The sequence below is a fragment of the Embiotoca jacksoni genome, unplaced genomic scaffold (assembly GCF_022577435.1).
Source record: "Embiotoca jacksoni isolate LCO1_2020_lvr unplaced genomic scaffold, fEmbJac1.0.p SCAF_2, whole genome shotgun sequence".
In the NCBI taxonomy this organism is placed as follows: Eukaryota; Metazoa; Chordata; class Actinopteri; family Embiotocidae; genus Embiotoca; species Embiotoca jacksoni.
In genome coordinates, this window is record NW_027185340.1 from 22,950,140 (window position 1) to 22,973,878 (window position 23,739).

Sequence of the window (23,739 nt, forward strand, 5' to 3'; positions counted from 1 at the left end):
ATAAACCAAAACCTTTTGCAGCTTTCAGAGAGACAGCATGTAAATGCGAGTGTGTTGAGAATAGTTTGCACATTGTTAGTCAGCTTAATTTGAGTCAGATTGTTTTTGTTATATATATGATGTTAGCAGTTAGCTCATTACCTCTCTGATACAAACATGAATACACTGAATAATCCATTTTAGAAAAATGCATATCATCATTTGTTTAAACATAAAACCCGATTGTCCCAGGAACCTTTGGTTACCAGTGGGCACATCCGAACACATACAAATTATATCGGGTTTTGCTTGAAGTAGAAAAAAAGGTTGAGGTGGTTATTTGGTGACAATTGGTGCAAGTGTAACAAAGGTGGAAGGGAATGGACAGTCTGAGAGATATGATGTTAAAAAAAAACATTGATCAAGAGGATTCTGAAGTAGAGAAGTAGAGCGGTGGGTGGTGATACAGTGAAACCAGAAATACTGCACAAAAGAGGATGTGGAGAGAAATACTCAGGGATGTGGGGGTTTAAAGGGACCTTCGATCGTCACAGATGGCCCACAGTCTTAAATCATGGTGCCGAGCTCTTGTCAGCTTTTGGTTTTGAAACTGTGAAATTTCACACATAATTTGTTTTCAAACATTATGTTTCATATTTTAGATTCCACAAATAGCCACTCTTTGCCTTGATGACAGCTTTGTACACAGTTGTAAATATGTTGAGCAGCTTTATGAGGTCATCAACTTGAAAGGTGTCCAGTTAATAGGTCAACCTTATTAAGTTAACTGGTAGACTCTTCTTAATAAGACCATCAGTTGTGTTGTGTTGATGTAGTGTTAGTATAAAGCAATCAGTTCCATTCAACTACTGTAGTAATTCAGATTTAGGCAAGAACAACTCAGCCCAGTAAAGGTATACAACTTTCCATCATCACTTTAAGACATGAAGGGCAGTTGGTCTCAAAAAGGTCAAGAACTTTTAAAGTTTCTTTAAGTACAGTTACAACAACCATTGCTAAAATTCTAGCTCATATCAATGCTTCCCAGAGTTTCAGCAGCAGACACATGTCAACATCCACTGACAGGAGGAGACTGTGTGAATCAGGACTTCATTCATGATGGAACTGCTGAAGAAGAAGAGAACTGCTCCTCTTCTTCTTTATTCGACCAGCGGAAATCTAGAGTGAGGTCCGATGAGTCTAAATGTGAGATTTCTGGTTCCAGTTGTGTCTTTGTGAGCCTCAGAGAAGGTGAACAGATGGTATCTGCATGTGTGGTGGTGGTGGTGGTGGTGGTGGGAACACTGTGGATCATTTATTCAGAATTCAAGGCAACCCGTAACCATCATTGCTACCACAGAATTCTGCAGCGACACACGACCCGGTTTTAACTTAGTGGGACCAGAATTCGTTTTTCAGCAGGACAATGATCCACAGCACACCTCCAGGGTGTGTGAGTGATGGAGAGCTGCAGGCCTCCACAAACCAACATAAACCCAACTCACATGGTTTGGGAGGAGTTGGACACACGAGTGAAGGAAAAGCAGCCAACGAGTGCTCAGCACACGCAAGAACTCCTTGAAGTGACTGATGGAAAAGCTCCACATGATGACCTCATGAAGCTGGTGAAGAGAATGAAGTGTGCAAAGCTGTTAATAAAGCAAATGGAGGTGACTGGAAGAATCTAAAATCTAAAACATAAGCGATTTATACTGTGTGTCTTTATATTTTTGATGCCTTTAGTTTTGCTCTACAGCCTAGACAATAATAAATGATAATAAAAAAAAAACTTGTTATAAATAAAACTGCTTTTTAATTGGTACCGAGACAATTTGTTTTTTGAAGATGTTTAAATTATATGGCAAAATGAAAACAAAAGGAGACGGAAACACAATGCATATGTATTTGGTTTTATTGAAGAAGAGAGATATGAATAGGTGGCCTATTTTAAGGCACCTTAAAAATGTACAACAAAAGCTGAACCATTTATTTATTCAGAATACAAAAATACACATCTCAGTGACTCCAAATTGTAATAAATAGTTAACCATGCACTCTAACCATAAAAAGGCACAGAAAACAGTCACTTAGTAGTCATAAAAATGATCAACTACTTTACCAAAATCATCCAGATAGTAATACAGGTGACAACTGTAACATTATATTCCAAATGTGAAAACACAATAAACATCAAATCATTTAACCTTAGGCAATAAATATGCAAATATTGTCTATACCTACATATATATTCTTCAAAATGAAACTGTGCCATTGTAAACATAATGTAAACAAATGAAACTCACTTTTCTCCCATCACTTTAATAACCATGTCAAAGACTACGTGTTAACTTGTCTTTTAGAGATCCGTGCATGGGTTTCGTTGGTTGTTGAAAACCAGGCAGTTTGCAGCATTATTTACAGACCACTGGAAACACAGCAAGTGAGGAAGGTGGCAGCTTCCACTTGGTATGGAAAGGGTAAGCATCTCTTGCATGTAGTCTGGGGCCAAAAAAACCTCTAGATTTACAGAACCCGGCAGACAAGTTGGACACAGAAACCATGAACACAGATGAACTGCAACAGAATCTTTTAGAATTGAGTTCAGTGACTGGTGTGATGGAGATTAAATGGATGCAAGGCCAAACTTAATGAGCACTGCAGGAACAAGGCAGCATAGAGCAGTTCTGGGATACGGCTCCGTTTAAAGCACATAACAGAAAGGCGGCAACGACAAAACCGACACATGTCCAGAGTTTCTGGTTAGCACAAGGCCAGCTCACATTAAACAGTTAAATCTGATCTATTAAATCAATAAAAGGCAGATGAGGCAAAGAGGGAAATGGAAAAGAATGTGATGTTTATAAATTTGACGGTTTTTTTAATCAGCTATCTTTGGCTGGGAGTTACAGGATAAAAAGAAAAATAATCAGATGCATGACAGATAAAAAACTCATCTGGGATTGGAATTCGTTTTACAGGCGTGTTAATTCCTGCATGCCATTACGAAACTTTACAGGACACTGAACTGATTGTCAGCATAAGCAACTGTAAGATTATCCTGTTGAACAATGTGACCCAGGGACTGTCAAGGTGTGAGATGTGATGGATCGCCCCCTGCTGGGATAGTAGGGGCAATGCCTCACTCTACATGATCAGGCCCAGATTCACTCACATTCTGCTACTATTTAGGCTACTTTAAAGAATGCTGAACACATATGCGCTTTGTCAGATTGTAGCACTTAATACCAAGTTAAAAGGGAGTTTTAAACAATAACCGAAGAAATATTCCTCCGAGATGGAAAACATTACAGTCAAATTTGTTGGCAATGGAAAACATACAGTTGCTGAAAAGGTACACTATGCCACTGTTGTAGTACATGCACCCAAATGCACAGAAATACATTATGATGCACACTAACACAACAGTAATGTCTGCCCACATTCTTCCCATTAACTGACAAAGTCCTACTTAAATGCATCATCTTGGAAGCACAGAGGAGCAAAACTAGAAACTGGTGAACCCCTGGAAGAAATTTGGAGTTGAGTAAGAAAAAGCAGTCGGCCTATGGGTCTAACTTTTAAAATCCAATCCTCAAACCTCGAGGAGTAGTACATGTACAAAAAAACCTCTCTCCCCCCCCCCCCCCCCCCCCCCACTGAGAAACATCATGTCGGAAAGCTTTAAAGACAGTATCAAAACAAGAGATAAAATATTGCACCATCATTAGAATACAACAGCATTATCATGTACAAGAGATTAGAATCAAATCAACAATACACAATTGTTACGGTGTAATATACACAATCAAATGTGTGAGCTGTTGACAATGCATGCCATGTCAGCAATCTACAAATGCATTAGACTACAACACTTACAAACATTGTTTGCATTCACTGGTATACTGTATATACAGTGCATTTATATATATACAAACTTAGCATCACATATAGAAATATACCCTGTAATGCCAAAGAAACTAACAAATAGAAGTAGTGTTCTATCAACATCTCACTTGTAATTTGAAGAAAGAAAAGCTGCACTGGAACAATGCTATGCAGGCTATGACATATTCCAAACCCATACCTAACTCATTAGTGTTAAATACTGTGTTAAATTGCCAAAAGTTAAAAAGTTGAGGTGAACTGTTACGTCTATGTAATGATATGAGGACTTGCACTTGCATGAAGCAAGAAGTAAAAAGTAAAAAGTGCCTTTTAAGTATTCCTTAAAAAAAAACAAAAAACTCAGGATTTGTGGTTGGTGTCTGACCAACAATTTTACTTTCTTCCTGACTAATACTAATCTTCTTCCCACTAATCTTCTTCCCACATAAAAAGGAATTAAGAACTAAGACCTACTGGCCTATTAAACAGAGAGTCTGAGCAAAGTCGTCAGATGATCAGGTTTTCTTAGACATTCACTTTGGTACTGATTTTCACATCCACAGAGAACGTGTCAACTTACGGATATTACTTCCATATATTCAGACCTCATCAACAGCTTTTTAAAACTTCTTATGATGTCTACCAATAAAGCACATTTTACACTAAATGACTGAAATTATGGCACTTGACAGAAACCTCTGACACGTCATTATCATGCAAACAAAATAAATTAAAGCAAGAAAAAAAGTTTGATTTAGACCAAAAAGGATGCTTTCAGTAGTAACAAATGGCATCGTAATACTTAAGTCATTTAAAACTTGTTCAAGTGTTATTTTGCGCACAAAAAAATCAAGACACTAATCATGCAATTAAACATATCTAAAGTTGAGCGAGCATAGCATGCGGCAGTATCCTACTGTTTTCAGAGCCCACAGCTTCCAGATTACCACCTCGATGGTGATGTTTATCTCCTCTGTCTCTACTGAAGGTTCTTTCATGCATCTGCAGCTCTGTCATGTGAGGCAGAGATCCAGCAAACAGTTCTGCACTACCAAACTGAACTGAACCCCGCCCTCATGGAAGTCCTAATTTTGCTACTAGTTTGTTATCATCACTCAGATAACAAGTCAGCTGTTGACAGTATGGTTAGTTGCATACCTGGTTATGTGCTATGAATGATTATTAAATTAGAAATGGCTTCTTTTTTTTTTTCTTTGAAGATCCATGACTTCCTTACACACTTCCGTCGGCTTTCTCAACTGTCATTTTGGCACCAAAGCACAAACAAACACACAAGATGTATCTTGTTCACAACATCACAAAGGCTTTCTCAGCAGAGGGATAAACATCCAGCTCTCCTGGAATACCTATCTCCTCCTTCACCGCCGACGGTGCTGTCAAACGCTTCCTCTGAGGTCAGGTTCATTTCCCCGCCTCCGGTAGCTTCAGTTAGAGGTCAACCATGGAGGCCCTGGCCAGGTCCTTAGTTCCCTGGAGGATTCTCTTCATATGACCCACTTTCGATATCCCCAGATCCTGAGGACAAACAAAAAGACCAACACATTAAAAACACACACAGACTGGTCTGTTGCATCACAGCCAAACATAAAGGGTGATACAGTTAATGTGACATCAGACGTCTGGAATGAACTGGATCGATGTGAAAACAACTACAATAATCGGTTATAGTGTTCATGAAGTTTTATGAGCACATCAACCTGCTCATTTTATAAATCTAGTGAGGTGAATCAGGACAGCGTCTGTCTGTTTATTCAGAACTCTGAATCACAACACTGGTTATTTCAAGGCACTTCACACAGTAAAGTCTTTACAACAGAACTTTACAACATTATACAGAGAAACCCAACAATTCAACAATTCCCACGTAATCTAGGAGGAAAAAAGTCCTCTTTGAGGGAGAAAAACCTCCAACACAGGGAAGAAATAACTCCCTTTAACAGGAGAGAAACCTCCGACGGGGCCGAATGAATGAACTCTTTAGCTCTAAAGCGTTTGTTTGTTGGTAGATTACTGGTCCAGGTTCAAATATCTGAACAACAATTGGGCAGATTTCCAATCTGCGGTGATCCTCTCACTGTGTCTCTCGTACAATAGAAGGTTGACATTGGAGTGATTTTACTAACAACTGTTGGACTGGCTGTCTGGAAATTTGGTTCGGGAAGAACTGGAATCACTTTAGAGATCTCTTAGTCTTTATCCAGCACCAACGTTTTAATTCAATCCTCATTCCCACGAGCCTCATCTGAACATTGTGTTGATGAGTAAATGTCACTGTGTGCTAAACTAAGACTGCGAACATGTCAAACATGCTTTATTTATATCAGCGTGTTACCACAGTCATTCTGAGCATGTTGTGAGTTTGTATACCTCGAAGCACCACCGTGCCGAAGTAAAACCTCACCAAACTGGAAACAAGCAGCCTTTTTTTTTTTTTTTTTTTTCATTTTAGCATTCTTTTTGGAGATGTAAGAACAATGTTTTTCATCTTCTTTTTTAGTCTGTTTTTTGGTCCCCATGATTTCCTGTGATAAATATCTGTCTCTTTCGCAGTTAAATGTTCTATGACACTACAAAACAAAACGGTAAACCTTGCAATAAAAGGAATGAGTTACAACCATCTACAGTATGAAGCTAAATAGAGCTGAGGGCAACTGCAGCGTCTCTCGGTTCATCCCTACACGTAACTAAGTGCAACTGTAACGTGCACTTATTGATAACAATGTGATCTATTGTAATAAATATTGCTGGCTTTGGCTGCTTTAATCCTTTTCTGGTGAAAAGGACGTCGCTATCTTTTTTTTTTGTTTGTTGTTTTTTTTTGCAACGTGTGAAACAAGTTGCTGTTGTTTTGACTAAATAAAAAAACATCATCCAACTATTCTAAATTTATTTGAATACAACTGAGCACACTATGTGTACATTAAAGCACACTTTTACATATCAACCTGGACTTTGGTAAATTTATTGACAAAAAGTAAGACTTTCATAATTCATATTTCAATAGGTTCACTCTAATACTTTTTTAGGCATTTTATGCCCTTATTTGATGGTAACAATGTAGACAGATGAGAAATGTGGGTGAAGAGAGCAGGGGATTGACATACATGTTGGCCAGCTCGGAACCAATCTGGAGACTCACTGCTCAGGACATCCGCGCCCATGTCATTTTATAAATCCCAAAAATACGTGTTTTCAATCCTCCCATACACTCGTGGAGATAAAAAGAATCGAGTAATTTTTGCTTATGAATATAATTGTCTTGCCATCAGTCATAGTTCTGTGATGTTCATAAGAAGTTATTAGGTATTACATTACATTTCATTTAGCTGACGCTTTTATCCAAAGCGACTTACAATAAGTGCATTTCAACCATGACGGTACAAAACCCAGAACAACAAGAAGTATTAAACGGAGGATTGTAAAACCAAGCAGAAACAGATCCAGAACTATGACTGCATCAAGTGGTGAGAGTAAAAAAACACACAAATAATAATTATTATTCATTCCAAAATCTCAGCTAATCCGCGATCAAAATTTGTTGATGTGTTTTATGAGAGTTGACTGACAGTCACCAGGCAACACGAGCAAACAGCCCCACAAAGCCAAATATTAAACCATGACCGGTGCATGGGAATGTCCCAAAGAATGAGGAGGGACCTGAAGGTACACACACACACACACACACACACACACACACACACACACACACACACACACACACACACACACACACACACACACACACACACACACACACACACACACACACACATCACTTATTTTCAAAATAAAAACCCCGCAGTTCAGTTCAGCGAGCAGTATGCGGAGTAAAATGGAAATCGTCCATGACAATAAAACTGACAGAACTCTCAAACTTTAACAGAAAAGTTCAGATTCTCATATTAAGCAGCTGACTTAAATTAAATAGTATTTTAAGGGCATTAAATAAACTTCGATTTTTCAAGGAACTCTAAACTGTTTGCATCACGGCCTTGTGGCTCTGCATGCAAACTTAGAAACTGTTCATGACATAAATCATGTGACATGTACAGAAGTGTGTGGCTGTTGATTGCACTTAGATCAAATACCAGATGATGTCTGTAACGTCCATGTTTTTATGAAGACATTCTGACATGTCAGCAGGAGCTGAAGCTCAGGAGTGAGTGATAATGTTGCTGTGTTCAAATAGGGTGGCTACACGAGACGAGTCCATATGAACGGCGCCCTCTTGTGGAATTTAAAAAATGGGAAGTCGAAATTGAACTCAGCATATTACCGAGACACCTGATCAGAGCCGAGCCGAGCCATCGTTCCTGTTCTCAGTCACACCGGTGACGGGTCACAATGTCCGCTGTGAAAAAAGACCTCATCGCACTGCATCCTATGTTCTGCTGGCATGCGTTGTTTGTACAATCAAAATGAAGCTGCATTCTTTCTGTAGCTGACTGACTGATATTATTTTATTATGGTTTGTATCAAAATGAACAAATAAAATGGGTGAAGTGATTTTTGAGAGGTTTATGTGTTTTTTACTTCACAGTTTTGCCACTTTGTGCCACTGACCTGCTTTTGAGGTCAACGCTGGACAATCTGTGCCACAGTTAATCTGGGTACCAAAGAAGCATCTCTCTATTGAAAGACTTTTTCCACTGGTATCATTTTTTATTTATATAGTTATGATAAAATTCCCAGGATTACATCTCTACAATCCTCCAACAGAGGCCGCAGCTTGTTATTGATCTGTTGCTTATTTTCTTGATCAGCTGGTGAATCATTTAGTCTTTAAATGGTTTAAAAAAAAAAAAAAAAAAAGAAGACCATCACAATTTTAGAGCCGAAGTCATTCAGATCACTTGTTTTACTTGACTAACAGAGCTACAGTGATATTGTATTTATAATCATAGAGAGCTGAGCGACATGGAATATAAATAATATTGCAATATTTTGTATGCTATATTGCTATACCCAATATACAGCTTAATATTTTGAAATCTCCTTTAAAGCCCTTCATAAATGCTTGTTTTAACCCTTTGATGCTCATAATCACACCAGGGTGTTGATTTGAATATTTCTTGCACCATATGTCTATATAGAAACTTTCTTGTTTATAGAGCTATGTGATTTTTGACCAGATATCTTGGTATTGTGATGATAGTGTAGGTGTGGGTGTTGCTGCCTTCACAAAACATTTACACAATGAGATTTTTGATAAATGATCATCAGTACTGTGGATATAATGACAAAGTGGAAAAAGGCAAATAATGGAACAACTATAAGAGTCTGGTAAGTTATGTCATATTACAAATCTAAGATCATATCTTGTCACATGAAGAAGATCTTATATGTTCTCAATATACTGACCGGCCTGCACAGAAAACCAACAAATGTATACTTTTTTCACCATCTGTGAATATTTATCTTAAAAAGATAAAGAAAAAAAAGAAAATTATTAAAATAATCAATTATAAAATATTTATCATTATTTCAGCTGTATAAAGTATGGCTAAAATAATTAGTCTATAATACACACATATATATATATATATATATATATATATATATATATATATATATATATATATATATATATATATTAAGGTACATTAAATATAATATAATGTACTTTTATCCACTGTATTAAAACAGTAAATGAGCACAGCTACTTGGACAAATAAGACTCTGATAAACTGTCGTGTGTGTGTGTGTGTGTGTGTGTGTGTGTGTGTGTGTGTGTGTGTGTGTGTGTGTGTGTGTTTCCTGTTTCCTTGTATGATGCATGTGAGAAAAATCTTTAACAACCAAACTGGTGGACTTTTTATTCCTGGTGGCCAATATTAGCTTTTGTTTTTATCATATATTTCTTGTTGTAAAAGGAAATCTGAGGATGTGTTCATGTTAAAAACCTTTAAACCGTGTCTCCATTTCCATGTTTATACATAATATACAGTCTGTGGTTATTTGAATTAGAAATCCAGTTTGACTCAGTCTCATTTATGTTTCATAACAATGTTGGTGTTTTCATTGTTTCGTTTGACAGCATTTCGGATGCTTTCCCACTGGTTATGTAATGAGAAACTGTAAAGGATTTGCCTTAATATGAACACTCCTGAACCGGGTCAGGACTGTGAGACAGTGTTATTGTCTGTGGCGATACAATCCCCCACAGATATACGAGAAGAGCATGTCATACATGTCACATGAACTTGTTTTACTAGGAGAGTTTATTGTTCAGCTCTTTGCAGGCCGTATGGGTGTTGCTGCACCCACGTACGGTAAACTCCTGCACTATGAGAAGGAAGGACTCCCACAAGACTTTCACAGATCAGAACAGTTTATGAACATTTGAACAGATTCCCACAATCTGAGCTGAGACAGTTTCAACTCACTGCCTGACTGACTTTGTTCGGTTTAGCCCCTCCCTGCTCTGTAGGCTTCCCCCTCTTCAGCAGATACAGTGTTAGTGGGTTACAGTGACTTTTCTTCACCAAGCAACGACAGTAAAAGCCAAGCAGAGCAATGCAGCGCAGTGCGAGAGAGGCGGCAAACCAGAGAGACGTCTGACAGGTTAAAGAGGCGGAGACACAGCAAACCAAGAGGACACACAGAGAAAGAGTTGATTGACGATTGGAGGAGAGGGTTTACACAGATTCACTGAGGTGTGTTAACAGGTGTGTGTGTGTGTGTGTGTGTGTGTGTGTGTGTACCTTCAGGTCCCTCCTCTCCAGGTGCAGCAGCTCCGAGCCTCGGATGTCGTGTCGGATGAAGGTGTCTCTGTACTCCCCCAGACTCAGCTGTTCCAGCCAGACTCCCACCTCCTCTGTACCCCACCTCTCCACTACACACACACACACACACACACACACACACACACACACACACACACACACACACACACACACACACACACACACACACACACACACAGCAGAGCAGAGAGAGGCTCAGAGCACCTCACAGGTATGCACACACTGCCACAAACTGTCACGCTCCCACTTCGCTTAACCACTTGAATCATTCATGCATGTTCTCTCTAACACAGCACACAGATGTGAGTATGTCATCACACACACACACACACACACACACACACACACACACACACACACACACACACACACACACACACACACACACAGACACACACGCACGCACACACACACACACACACACACACACACACACACACACACACACACACAAATGGGTACAAATTGTGGTAAATCATTGACAGAGAAGATGAGAGTGGAAAAGGCAGGGAGAGCACGAGAGAGAGCAGTGGCAGCAGCTGGCGGAGGAGGAAGGAGTATGAAGAGGCCAAAGGCCGGTCAGAACAAGGCAGAGGCCGATGTCGTTCAGGGGAGGCTGGGGTCATGCATGTCATCCAGCATTGTCAGAACACACAGAAAAAAGTAGGAGGTAGAGGGAGGCGGAAGCCTGGCGATCTGCAGGAAATAACTAATCAGGAACCAGCCCACAATGAGAGGAAGGGCCTCCACTTTCTAATAGTCCTGTCATGTATAGAACATACACCCACGAAGAACACAGCAACATCAAATCAAATGATACTGTTTGGTCTTTCAGAAATCTGATATTGATTTATTGATTTCCACTTGATTGTGTTTTTGTTTTTTTGTCGTTGCACTTTGATTTCTGGCTGGTTTGAGTTCGTACGAAACATTTGATCGCTGCGGGCTTTACATCGGCGCTCAGACTTGTTCTTCTCCTGACGTTGTGTCCTCTGAAGACATGTTGACAGCTGGATGAGAGCATGAATGGAGGGCAGGGGGTGCAAGTTGATGGTTAGGGTCAGACTGTGGGATGTAACACGTCAAACACACACCCATTCTTTGTGTTTCTACCACAGGGATCACAGCACAGGAACACCTTTATATATATATATATATATATATATATATATATATATATATACATATGAGGGTAGTGAAGGGCATGGTGGAAGGTGACCATCGTGACAGAACCAGGTTTGTTTTGTTTGTGTGTAAAGTTCAAAATACGTGTTCAGTACACGATCTGATATCACTGAATGAAAGAAAAGACGGCAGCACTTCCAGCTAATCATCATGTTTGCCACTGGACAATGTTTTTTTTTTATAATATGAGTGATGTATTCGACCATAAGAAATGATTCATATAGCGGCTAAGCTAAAGGAAGCAAAACATCCTCTACTATACGAGAGGCTACTATGCTATTTCAAATTAAATCAAAATCTGACTTAGCTTCATGTGTTCAATTACTTTCTTTAATGTGACCCGCAATTCCCTTGAAAATAAAAGGTGGTAACAATTACATAGCATAAACAAAATGTGAGGCAAACAGAGCAGGTGCTGTTGAAATCCCCATGGCAGACGGGACGGACTCTGATCCCCCATCCTGAGCAGATTCAAGCAGTGTGTCTGTCCACTCTGCGCAGCACTGAGGGAAAAGTGGACACAGTCCTACCTGACTGAGGGCTCGTCTTCTTGGCGGCCTTCTCCTTCTTGAACTTGGGCACTATGCGAAACATGCTGCTGCGACTGTTCCTCTTGCCGTAACCCAGAGAGGGGTCCTGGTACATAAGCACAGTCAACCTATAGCCTTTCATTTAGCTACTCAACTCCCCTGTTACCTGGAGCCATGCTACACTAAGCACAAACAGTACAGTGGCAAGAAAGAGGAAGTGAACACTGTGGAATTAGTTGGTTTTCTGCCTTAATTTGGTCATAAAACTTGTGCTGATCTTCCTCCAAGTTACTGAACAGATTAATATATTGAGCTTAAACACAATTTTGTGTATCTTTCATGTCTGTATGGAAAATACCTGTTAAAAGTTGCCAGAGCTGGTGGATAGTGTATGTGAACTTTTGGATTTAATAACTGACCGAACCTCTTTTGGCAGCAATAACCTCAAATGGAAATTTCCCGCGGCTGCAGATCAAACCTGCGCTGCGTTCAGGAGCCATTCTTGCTCACAGAGCTGCTTCAGCTCATTCTGCAGCATCTCTGTTGGGTGAAGTCAGATTTTCTTTTTCTGAAGTCAGTTGGTAGTGTGTTTACTTCCACGTTTCGGATCATTGTTCTGCTTCTCACCCAACTTCGACTGAGCTTCAGCCGGACAAGCACTCGGACATTCTCCTCGAAGATACCTGATGTGGCGCTCTGCAGGTCCAGAGGCAGCAAACGTGCCCTGAATCATGATGCTACCTCCACCCTGCTTGCCCTTAGCCCAACATTTTCCGTGTTCTGCCTTTACAAATGATTTGAATATGGTAAACCCATGACAAAGATGTAAATCAGCTGCAATGACTCCATTAAGCCTCAGGCTGCTACTCTGGGCTTCCTTTTTGCTTTATTCTGCATTATGCTTTGAGAGTCATCTCAGCTGGACACCTTCGTCAAAGGAGAGCAGCCACATAATCAAATTTTGCCTCCCTATGGACTGATAAATATCTCAAATCTTTGATAAGACTTTGTGACTCAGCTTTATTGAAATCAACTATTCTTGATTGTAGGTCTTCTGAGATTTATTTTGTGCAAAAGCAGATGCTTCATGTAGATAAACTCAAAGTATTTAAATACCAAGTCTTTAAATACTTCTAGCCCACTCTACCAATCTTGTTTCATTGATTGGACTCCATTAGTTTAGATGTTCACATACGTTTTCCAACCACAGTGATTTGTGTGTAACTCATAATTGTAACTTCGATGGAGATCGGACCACGTTTTAAGGCAGGTTTACACAGAAATCCAGATCATTTCAAAGGATTCTCGTATTTTCCATGCCACTGTATACAGTATACTGTGTGTGCAGATAGATTTATGTGATGAGTTGCAGGAGTAAAACAGAATGTTGCTCGTGTCATCCAGCGTCATCTAATTTACACCATGTGGCGTGTGCATACGAGTGTTGGTGTTAGCTGAGGCTGCTTACCTCCTCATCATTGGGCTGCAGGATGTGGTAGAGCCAAGGGATTTCTCCCAGTTTGCCCAGCTCCAACTCAGCGCTCTGCAGAGCACTGGACAGCTGCTCCTCCTCTGGCGGGTCGAGTTGCTGCAAGGGGGAGAAAACAAGTCAAGGTCAACTCAAAGCAACATACTGTGAATATTTACGGAAGTGAGAACCCAAATTATAGTAAAATAAAATTAAAACATTTCAGCTGTACTATGACTGAAACACAAACAATACAGAAAAAAAATCATTACTAAAATGACATATTTCAGCCATAGTAACTCACCAGGGAGACTCGGCCCAAAAGAAGAGACTCTGTCTCATTGTAGAGCGCCTTGACAGTGCTGGCCACCTCTATAGCTGTGTTCCTAGTCAGGTTCTGGAGAAGAGACACGACAGTGAGTCAATATAACGTCACCTATGGAACAACAAACACACTAACAGCGCACACGCACACTTTCTGTAACAACTCCGGAAGCAGTTTTAATAGCTGAGCTTCAGGTTCAGATGTGTTCTGGTCCTTTCAGGGGTTCAGTCTAGAGCAGGGGTGTCAAACATACGGCCCGCGGGCCGGATCCGGCCCGCCAGGGGGTCCAGCTCGGCCCGCCGGATGACTTTGCTAAGTGTGAAAATTACAGAAAGACATAAATTGCATTTCTATGAGAATATGGAGGTTTATGAGTACAAACGTTTTGTTATTTTTTTTTAATCGATCCAGTAATTGCTTCAAAAACAGCGTAAATGCGATGTCTGCTCCGGAGGCAGAAGCGCTCGGTGCCACAGGCAGCAGCGCTCGCTGCTCGTTTTGTGACGCGTTTGACGTCAAACGCGTCACAAAGCGAGGGAATCTGTAGAGGAGAGCCCGGGCAGATAAACAGTGGGCTGATGTCTGAGTTTTTGGTCTTTATGTTTCTAGTTTATTGTAGAAAGACCTTAAAATAGGGTTTATCATCCAAAAACCTTCACCAGTGATTTAAACATAGAGAAATATTGTCGTTATTATGCTATGATTTTACTGGTCTGGCCCACTTGAGATCAAAGTGGGCAGTATGTGGCCCCTTAACTAAAATGAGTTTGACACCCCTGATGTAGAGTATCATATGAACAGATCAATGTACACCAAAACTTTCATCAAAACCAGCTAAACTGACTGGGTGTGATGAGCCAGACGATGAGCTGCAGAATAACACAATAACACACATGGCTTGTTTTATGAAGTTAGTTTTCAGATTTTCTTTCGTCAAGGATCAAATCAAAATATGGTGAAAGACTTTTACATATAACTGAACATCTGTTACATTTAATCTCTCTTAACACAATGCTGATCAAACATAAATTCTGTATGATCTGTATGTGGAGTTGCTCTTTGCACTATGGGAAGAACAAGCCGAGACTTGTGCCCACCGAGCCAGCTGACTTCTGGTTTAGCTCTTTGTGTACTTGAATGGGGATCAAATAACTCAATCATGTGGCCCTTCTAGACTTTCCAAATGTTATCAGACTGAATTGTTCACTCTGATTGTTGTTCAAATTGTGGGGTTGTGATGTTTTTTTTTTTTTTTAAATTAGCCACAATTTATCTACTGTTTTACAGCTGCACCAGTTCATATGGAACAGGCTATGGTGGAGCTTATGATGTATGTAAGCACATGCTAACAGTCTTTCTGACAATCCTCTCACTGGCAGAAACGGGAGACTAAAGTTCTGCACTGCAGGTTTAAATAATTTCATTTTCACTAACTGTTACGTTTTTAAAAAACTTTCTGTCACTTTGGTTGTAAATTTGTAAGAACACATCTTAAACGATTTGCCTGTTACATGGTGCATCATGCATCAAATATTGATTTTTAAATATTCAAATATCTTAAGCGGAAGAAATCCACCAATAAACGGAAACTAATGTTCATGATCATCAACTTCAGATGAACATCGAGGCCAACATGTTTGTCTTCGACCTTGGCTATGGTGACCTCTAGTGGCTAATAAGTCATTCTTGCTTTACCGGTTTCAACAAAGGTTCAAACTAAAGCTGTTATTAACACTGCTATCAATTTTAAGTAGACTTGTTCCAGACTGTTTGTTGAAACTCATCTTAAACTCTACAACGCAGCTAAGCAGATGGCGGCGCCCCTACAGGCCAACCTGGAGCCCCTGTATGTTGTGTGATTTGTGTTGACAGCTTACCTCGGGGAACTTCGGGTGTGTTTTGTTGATGGCGTGAGACGCGGCGTTAACAGCATGAGCCAGCTCCTGCTCTAAAAGCCCGTTGGTCTTCGCAGCTTCACATATCCTGTGATCAGACAGAGCAGAGTCAGTGGGCAGGACTCGGGTTAAAAACACGACATCTGGAAAGCCTGTGGACCACAGACAGAGACCTGCTCCTGACGGTACATGTTTACCTCGTGATGAGCTCCTCTGCAGCTCGGGCGCACATCTGCACCAGGGAGGCCTCCTCCTCTGTAGCCAGATCAACAGACTGCTGAGGGTAGAGGTGAGGCCTCAAAGGAGGCTTATCGTACTTCAACTTGTCCTCCCACGACTTCAGTGTGTTCTCAAACGCCTGCAAGGAAAATCAGAGGAGATGAAAGGTAAGTATCTATCATCATACATCATATATTCTTCTTGTTGTAATGGGCTGTTAATCTATTCTCCAAACTTTCCAGATACGAGCTGCTTTACCGTGACCCTCCCCCCTTCCTCACCCGGTCTCTGGTGAGCATCTGCGCCCTGTTCTTGTGCTGGATCTTGATGACTCCGGGCGGTTGGATCCAGGCCTCACCGTCCACCTGGATAGGAACGCCCTCATCGCCCAGGATGGTAATCTTTACCGTTCGACACTGATTCAGGCAGAGGCTCAGATTAGACAGACACGTTCTGAGAAGTATTTTCACCTCATATTGTTTCTGGTGCGTCGTGTCACCTGTGCGATGCGGTGGTGTTGCAGTTTGATGACTCGGGACACAGCCATCTGCATACTCCCAAACACAGCCACCACTTCCAGGATCTTATCATCAAATGAGGGGGCACAGAAGATCTGCACAACACAATAATGGCATTTATGCACTGCTGCATCAATACGTACGATCATATGAATCTCTATTAAAAGATCATGCTGATGCTATTCTATATTTTGACACCCAACAATACGTTCATGTGTCTGAGGTTCGAATGTATTGCATCCCATGAATTTGATATGTTAAAAAATTTAACCGAAATTGGTCAATTTCTGTAAAGAAGTTCATGCATATTCGGCAACAAGATCTTAACCATTCAATTTTTTTTTTTAATCTAATCATATAGTAGCACTATTTAGCTTTTATTAAACAGTACATACACATTTCATAGATGGTCTATAACACACTATAATACAGTTGTAACTACAGTAGTAAGTATATATAAACTTAGTAGTAAATTTATAGAAGTGAATGTATTTAAGTGCACGTCTATGAGTGTATAAACATGAACGCTGCTGCATAATAAAAATATATTAGAATTATGAATAGAGTGAATACATCCTCTAAGTGATATGACAGCAGGAAAAGCGCACAATTCTAAAAAACAAACTACAACAAATTATACTTTATGTGCATTAAATTCGCTGGGAATTTAGTGTTATATGAAATGGGAAGAAATTTAAGCTCGATGTGACCACTCTCTTGTCCAGTGTCATACACTGTCAGTTCAATTCAGTCCAGTACTGATACTTGTCATCTTGTGATATGACTGTCCAGCAGACGTGTTTGATGCTTGCTTGTTGTACAGCAGCAAAGATATTGTTTGTCATTAAGGTGGTAATAAATCAGTGGGCTCAGAGTCTGTTAGATGTTTTAGCTGCATGGAATATTCATCAGCCAAATGATATGATACCAGTAGAGACACCACGACGGTTATTATGGTCCATGACCACCTTTTCAGCAGCTCTTCTTGTTTGATGTGAAATTTCTTCTTTTTGACAAGCGGTGGGAAAAAAAGAGTGGGAAGGGGCACGAAAATAAATATACCAAAATTTGGTTTAGTGTTGTTACGCTGGATATGGATCTATATGTATGTGTGCACACAATGTACACTGTTTATTTAAATTCTATATCCAGATATGTGTGTGTACAATGTACATATGTAAATGTATATCACTATGTACAACATTGGTACATATGGGAATGAGGTAAACATGTTAGTTTCTATATCATTTTCCTTAAAAAACAAAGAAAACTGTAAATATATCGTATTTCTGCTGACAGCGATATTATAGTGTGGTCTAAACCATTTATGAAATGCTTAATATTAGTATATATTATGCTAAATAAAGTGGCTTACAGTGCTACACATTTTATCAATGTAGAAGTTATAATATTGGTAAAATAATTGATACTTAAATAGATATGGATATCTTATCCTTGAATGTAACGGTGACAGGGAGGATTTGTGGACCTACGTACATCTTTGTCGCTCTTGTAAATTTTTTGACAAAGACGCTGACATTTTGCCCTGTCAGCTCAGTTTAGCTCGAGCCTGAATGAGAAATGAGCCGTTTCTGAAAGAAGACGCTCCCAACAAGTCGGATATTGATCTCTGGCAGCAAACTGTGCGTGAAAAGGTCAAAGCGATGAGGAGTGAGCCCAAGTGGGAGGGAGGCTCAGCATAAAAATAAAACAAACTGCTGGATAGCCAACAGATTCTCTGAGCTGACTCTCAGTTGTCTTGTCGGGCACCAGCCACTAGGTGGAAACATTTAGAAGGAGGTTACCTAACGTGGGAAGGTGTTGATCTGTGACACAAGCAGTATTGGTCATTTTATCATCAGGTTTTGGTATCAGTTGTGTGAGTAACGATATATTTATGTTTCAGAGTGAAGCCACAGATCAGCCGGCAGGTGTCAAAGTGTAACATCTATTGAACTGTGATCTTAATGTGCGTGGTTGTATATGCACTGTGTGTAAGCAGATGATGACGAAGTTTATCTGAATGCCTTCTCCCCATTTCTGTTTCCTTCTCTCCACAGCACAACAGTTATATAACAGAAGATGTACATACTGGATGTGCGTGTCCAAGAGTAACCTCCGCAAGGCTCACTAAGGGGGATGTGTGTGTGTGTGTGTGTGTGCGTGTGTGTGTGTGTGTGTGTGTGTGTGTGTGTGTGTGTGTGTGTGCAAACTGACACTGTAATCCCTCTACGCCGATGTGCTCTGAGCCTTAAACAAACACCCACCCCCCCGTGCACCTCCAGGCTATAAGGGTCATGTCAAACCAGGATCCAAAGTGTTGTTCATTACACAACAGGGACAGACAGAAACAGAGAGAGGAGGAAAACCCCCTTCTCTCCAAAGGTGATCTGGGTTGCCCACGAAAGGCAGGCCAGGCAGGATGGAACATTACACAGAGGGTGGTTTTAATGTGAACATCTAATGGGCTGTGAATGTACTCACATCATCCTCCTTGGTGCCGCCCCAGAAGTTGGTGCCGCCTGCGTAGCTAGGAATGTTTAACACGGCGATCCCCTGGAGGCTGGGCAGCGGGATGTACTGGCCGTCACACTGGAAAAAGACAAGGAATAACCACGCAGAGCTCAGCTGGAGCAGTAAAGTAAAGGAGCAGGGAGTAGGGAAGGTGTGTGTGTGTGTGTGTGTGTGTGTGTGTGTGTGTGTGTGTGTGTGTGTGTGTGTGTGTGTGTGTGTGTGTGTGTGTGTGTGTGTGTGTGTGTCTAAAGGAGAAACCCAGGGAGCCTCTGGGTTTAATTGACATCAAAGTCATTGAATTTTACCACCTTTTGCAACTTTTTTGAATTAGCTTTTGAAATAATTTCACAGCAAAAAGTATGAAGTAGTATGTGGAGGACCATGCTTCATCTTACTTCTGCAACACTTGAGCTTAAATCGTGGTTTAGGAGTTTTAAGTGTCTCGAGAAGAGGCGAGTCACATCCACATCTAGATCACTCCCGCACAGGTAGCCCGTTGATCCTGTTTACAGTTACCAACAACTCATTCCCGGATAGTTTTTCTTGTCCGGATTCATAATGTAGCAGTTGATATTTACATTTCTTTTTTTGATTATAAAGCAGGTCTATGTGCCAAATAAATACTATGAAAGTGTCAAAACATTCAGTCCACAAATAAATACTATGAAAGTGTCAAAACATTCAGTCCACAGAGAAATTCACACAGTCCTGTATTCAGCCACTGGACGAGCTGTTTGCACCTCCCTAAGTTTGTGATGTCAGAAACTCCCAACCGTGTCATATGTACCCGCTCAGCACGGCCCACTGTCCAACCTTTTATGGAGGAGAAAACACTGAGCCGTCATTTAGTCAAGGCACTAGCAAGCTACAAGGCTGAAGAAAACCTGTGGTAGGGCAGAAAATAGTCAGCCAATCAGAAGAGAGGGTCACTGATCTCAATGAGGCTTAACGACACAGACACAAAACAACCTGTTGTTGGTAGAGCTGCAGAGAGAAGCTTCAGTGGGGAGATGTACAAATATATTGAGATGGTTTTTGGTAATTAAAACCATAAAAATATTTTCTTGTGGATATCAAGACTGCAAGTAAAACACCAGTGTAAAGTATGGGACTTTTAAGTGTCAGTGAAATCTGAGTGGACAAAATGCAGAGTTTAAAGAGTTTTAAAGTCTCACCTCTAGCTGGACTTTCTGCTCCAGGTTCTTGTAGGTTCTTTGCAGAAGCTCCTTCGTGCCCAAAACACCATACCACATCATGTTCTTGGTACGACTCCTGTGTAAAGAAGGCACAGACGCTGAGATCAACAGTGTGCAGGAAAAGGACTGTTGTGTCATTAACTGAAACAACATAAATACAGTATGTTGCTTTTTTAGCTCAGGCTGCAAACGTGTCTCACCTGCATTTCTCTGGATGCTCCTCTCGCTTGTTGTTGAATTCCAGCGAGATCTTGGCATCCAGGCCGATGCCAAAGTAGTTGTTCATGACACACTTCTCCATGTAGCCCTCTCTGGGTGGAGGAGCAACCGCACACACAGACACACAATCAATGAGTTTGTACACAGAGACATCGAGGAGAAACAGAGATGTCGGTATAGATTTAAACGTGAACGGATGGAGAGAGAGTGAGATGAAGAAACGCAGTAGAACCTGACAAACAAACAGCAGCACAGTGACAAAGATGGAAGGAGGCAATAAAGGAGAAACGTCTCTCACAGCGAGTCGAGGTCGGGGTCGATGAAGGGTGTGGCACCAAAGGGGTCGATGTTAGCCAGCAGCATCTTGCTAATGATGGAGCTGCCTGCGATGGAGGCAGCCAGACCTGCTCGCAAGCCTGCACACACACACACACACACACACACACACACACACACACACACACACACACACACACACACACACACGGTACACATCTGTCACACAACGCTGAGCTGCAGTATGAGGAAGACTCACTCCTTGTTGATTTAATGTGATAAGTTCAGTGTCTGTGTGTGTGTGTGTGTGTGTGTGTGTGTGTGTGTGTGTGTGTGTGTGTGTGTGTGTGTGTGTGTGTGTGTGTGTGTGTGTGTGTGTGTGTGTGTGTGTGTGTTTACCGGGGCAGATGATGCGTGTGTTGAGTACGGGGAGGTTCTCCTTGCTGGTGGTGAAGGGGGTGATGGTGAAGGAGCCATAGGACTGGGTGCTGCGGCTCACCCTCCTCTCCGTTGGGGAACAGGGACTCTTGGCAGCTGGATACACACAGAAAGAAGACTTCACGTTAGAAAGACAACACATGGCTATAAATAAGGCCCTGTGAACACATGGCATTAAAACACGTGATCAAAAAGTGACAGCTCTAAGTACAGATGCGAATGCACCCGAGAAGCATTCAGGACACTTATGTGGCTGCACGTGGCTCCACTCTTTCAGCAGTGTGAACCCGAACGTGTCCTGGACCACACCGCAGGAGCACCTGCTCACCTCACATCCACAGAAATAATGTCCAATAGAAAAAAACACCGTGATTCTACTGAGCGCTGCTGAACTGTTCAGAGTCAGGAGAGATTTACTGCAGGAACACAAGCCAACTAACTGATGCTTGTCTCACCAAAGCCCTCTATGGGGTCAGTTTTCTTCAGCTTATCTGTTTTTTTCCAGACACAATTTATGTATTTTTTTTTTAATCCACACTATTTTGACATGCTCATGATCACTTTGAAGGATTTGGGGGTTACGTTTTATCAAAGCAGCCGTTTCAAGCAGAATTTGTCAGCAACTTGTCTCATGTTGACATCATGTAATTCCTCTGTGAGGAAACAGATACATGCGGGACTGGCTGACATTTATATTATATTTAACAGTCCTTCCAGTTCAGATTTTCTTGGTGCTCAGTGTATTTGCAGGTCATGGAGGAGTAAGGAGCCAAGAAGAGGAAACAAGGAGAGGAGACAGCGCCGAGGGTTTGAGTGATACCTCCTTGTCTTCCAAGGGCTGGAAAATGTGTGGAAGGAAGGAAGCGGCTCCGTGATAAACAGGAAGAACTTCTGCCCCGAAGACAATAACACATCCTGTAGATGATCCACGCACACGCACACAGACACACACAATATATTTAACCTGCGTGCGCATCCAGACGCAAAGCTGCACACATTCAGATATATATAGACAGCCACACACAGACTCTATAGTGAGCAGTTACAACGGGTATGTTCATTTGCTATTAAAGAAGCTCTCTGCTGCTGCAGACTGTTGTAGAGACAGAAGATCGGCAGATAAACAGCTTAGTTGGGTGAAAGAGGTGGAATATCACAGGGGAGAAGAGCTTCTTTCCACTTTTAGCACTAATCCCTGAGTTTATTTATGACAGGAAACATGATTTGCGTCAGCAGCACTTTTTTCCATGACCATGCGTCAGGCTCTCTGCGGTGCAGGGAAGCGCATCACCCACAAGGTGGCATCATTTAAATCTTCTGTCCAGTAAACTCCAAAACTTTTTGAGAATAAGTTTGGCTTTTGCATCTTTGTCCATCCTCAAGTTTTCTTATATTACAGGAACACCAATGTTTCCTCTCTCAGTAGAGAGAGGAGAGACGTCTTTGTAAACTAAATTCTATGGAGATATTTTCTCCAATTAGGCCTCAACCACTAATTAAAGTAAATATCTTTTGGGCGTCGTCCCTGAGAACACGGCCAGCTGGCAAAGTGGAAGACTTGGATGCTGAACAAGCGAGACTGGGCAGGTAAAGTGTTTTGGAAATGTCCCAGGATGGAAATGTATCAGGGCCAAGCAGGTAAAAGGTTTGAAAGCAGGTCGCACGCAGATTTGAAACGAGAACAGCCCAAACGGGTTTGAGATATGAATCCCCGGCAGAAACACTCACACGACACCGCTTCCAGTTCCTTGGTGTCCTCATCTTTCTCACTGTCTCTGTTCTCCTCCTCGCTGTCCTTCCTGAACTCCAGAGGGGACGGAAGCTCCGTGTCATCTGTGTTGGTGTTCTGCTCATCAACCACTGGACAGAGAAAACACAGGAGGGATAATACAAGAAGGTGTAAAGGACTAAATTAATTCTTTCTGTGTTAATCTCCATAAACTGTGACGAATGAAACAATGATGATACTTCCGTTGATCATTATAAGACATTAATTTGTGCATGAATTAAAAGCATTCATTTCTGAAACTTCAAAACAATATTTCAAAATGTATTTTACCCTGAAATGGTGGTTAATTCATATTTGGGAACACTTTATTTATCAAGGATTCAGGATATCAGTATTACTACCACATAAATGATCAGGAAGTAACATGAGTTTAAAGTCTTTCATTCATCATCTCATGCATGAACACATTAATTAAAGCATTAACTAAGTTGAGTATATCATATTTACATTATCATTTATTAAGCATGTTCATGATGAATTCTTTGCAAAAAGGTTTGGCCCTCTGAACCAAACTGTGCAGCACAGATCATATTTAA

General features: G+C 41.0%; 1 protein-coding gene across 11 annotated transcripts in view; it reads right to left on the bottom strand.

Moving 5' to 3' along the window:
- Positions 1-1,873: 1,873 nt before the first annotated feature.
- Positions 1,874-23,739, bottom strand: part of dgkh (diacylglycerol kinase, eta) — a 64,479-nt gene continuing 42,613 nt past the window's right edge. For 5 of the 11 annotated variants that reach the window (XM_069155096.1, XM_069155094.1, XM_069155093.1 and 2 more), the window contains 15 exons: positions 23,143-23,274; positions 21,376-21,510; positions 20,999-21,116; positions 20,682-20,792; positions 20,461-20,557; positions 19,256-19,363; positions 16,753-16,866; positions 16,535-16,669; positions 16,232-16,392; positions 16,017-16,122; positions 14,119-14,211; positions 13,815-13,934; positions 12,347-12,452; positions 10,590-10,720; positions 1,874-5,400 (listed from right to left, as the gene is read on the bottom strand). In XM_069155096.1, coding sequence (XP_069011197.1) covers positions 5,314-5,400; positions 10,590-10,720; positions 12,347-12,452; positions 13,815-13,934; positions 14,119-14,211; positions 16,017-16,122; positions 16,232-16,392; positions 16,535-16,669; positions 16,753-16,866; positions 19,256-19,363; positions 20,461-20,557; positions 20,682-20,792; positions 20,999-21,116; positions 21,376-21,510; positions 23,143-23,274 — 1,754 coding nt within the window. In that variant the 3' untranslated portion in view covers positions 1,874-5,313. Of the gene's footprint in view, positions 5,401-10,589; positions 10,721-10,757; positions 10,916-12,346; positions 12,475-13,814; positions 13,935-14,118; positions 14,212-16,016; positions 16,123-16,231; positions 16,393-16,534; positions 16,670-16,752; positions 16,867-19,255; positions 19,364-20,460; positions 20,558-20,681; positions 20,793-20,998; positions 21,117-21,375; positions 21,511-23,142; positions 23,275-23,739 lie in introns of those variants that run through there. The other 6 variants (XM_069155097.1, XM_069155104.1, XM_069155095.1 and 3 more) reach the window with 5 other exon arrangements.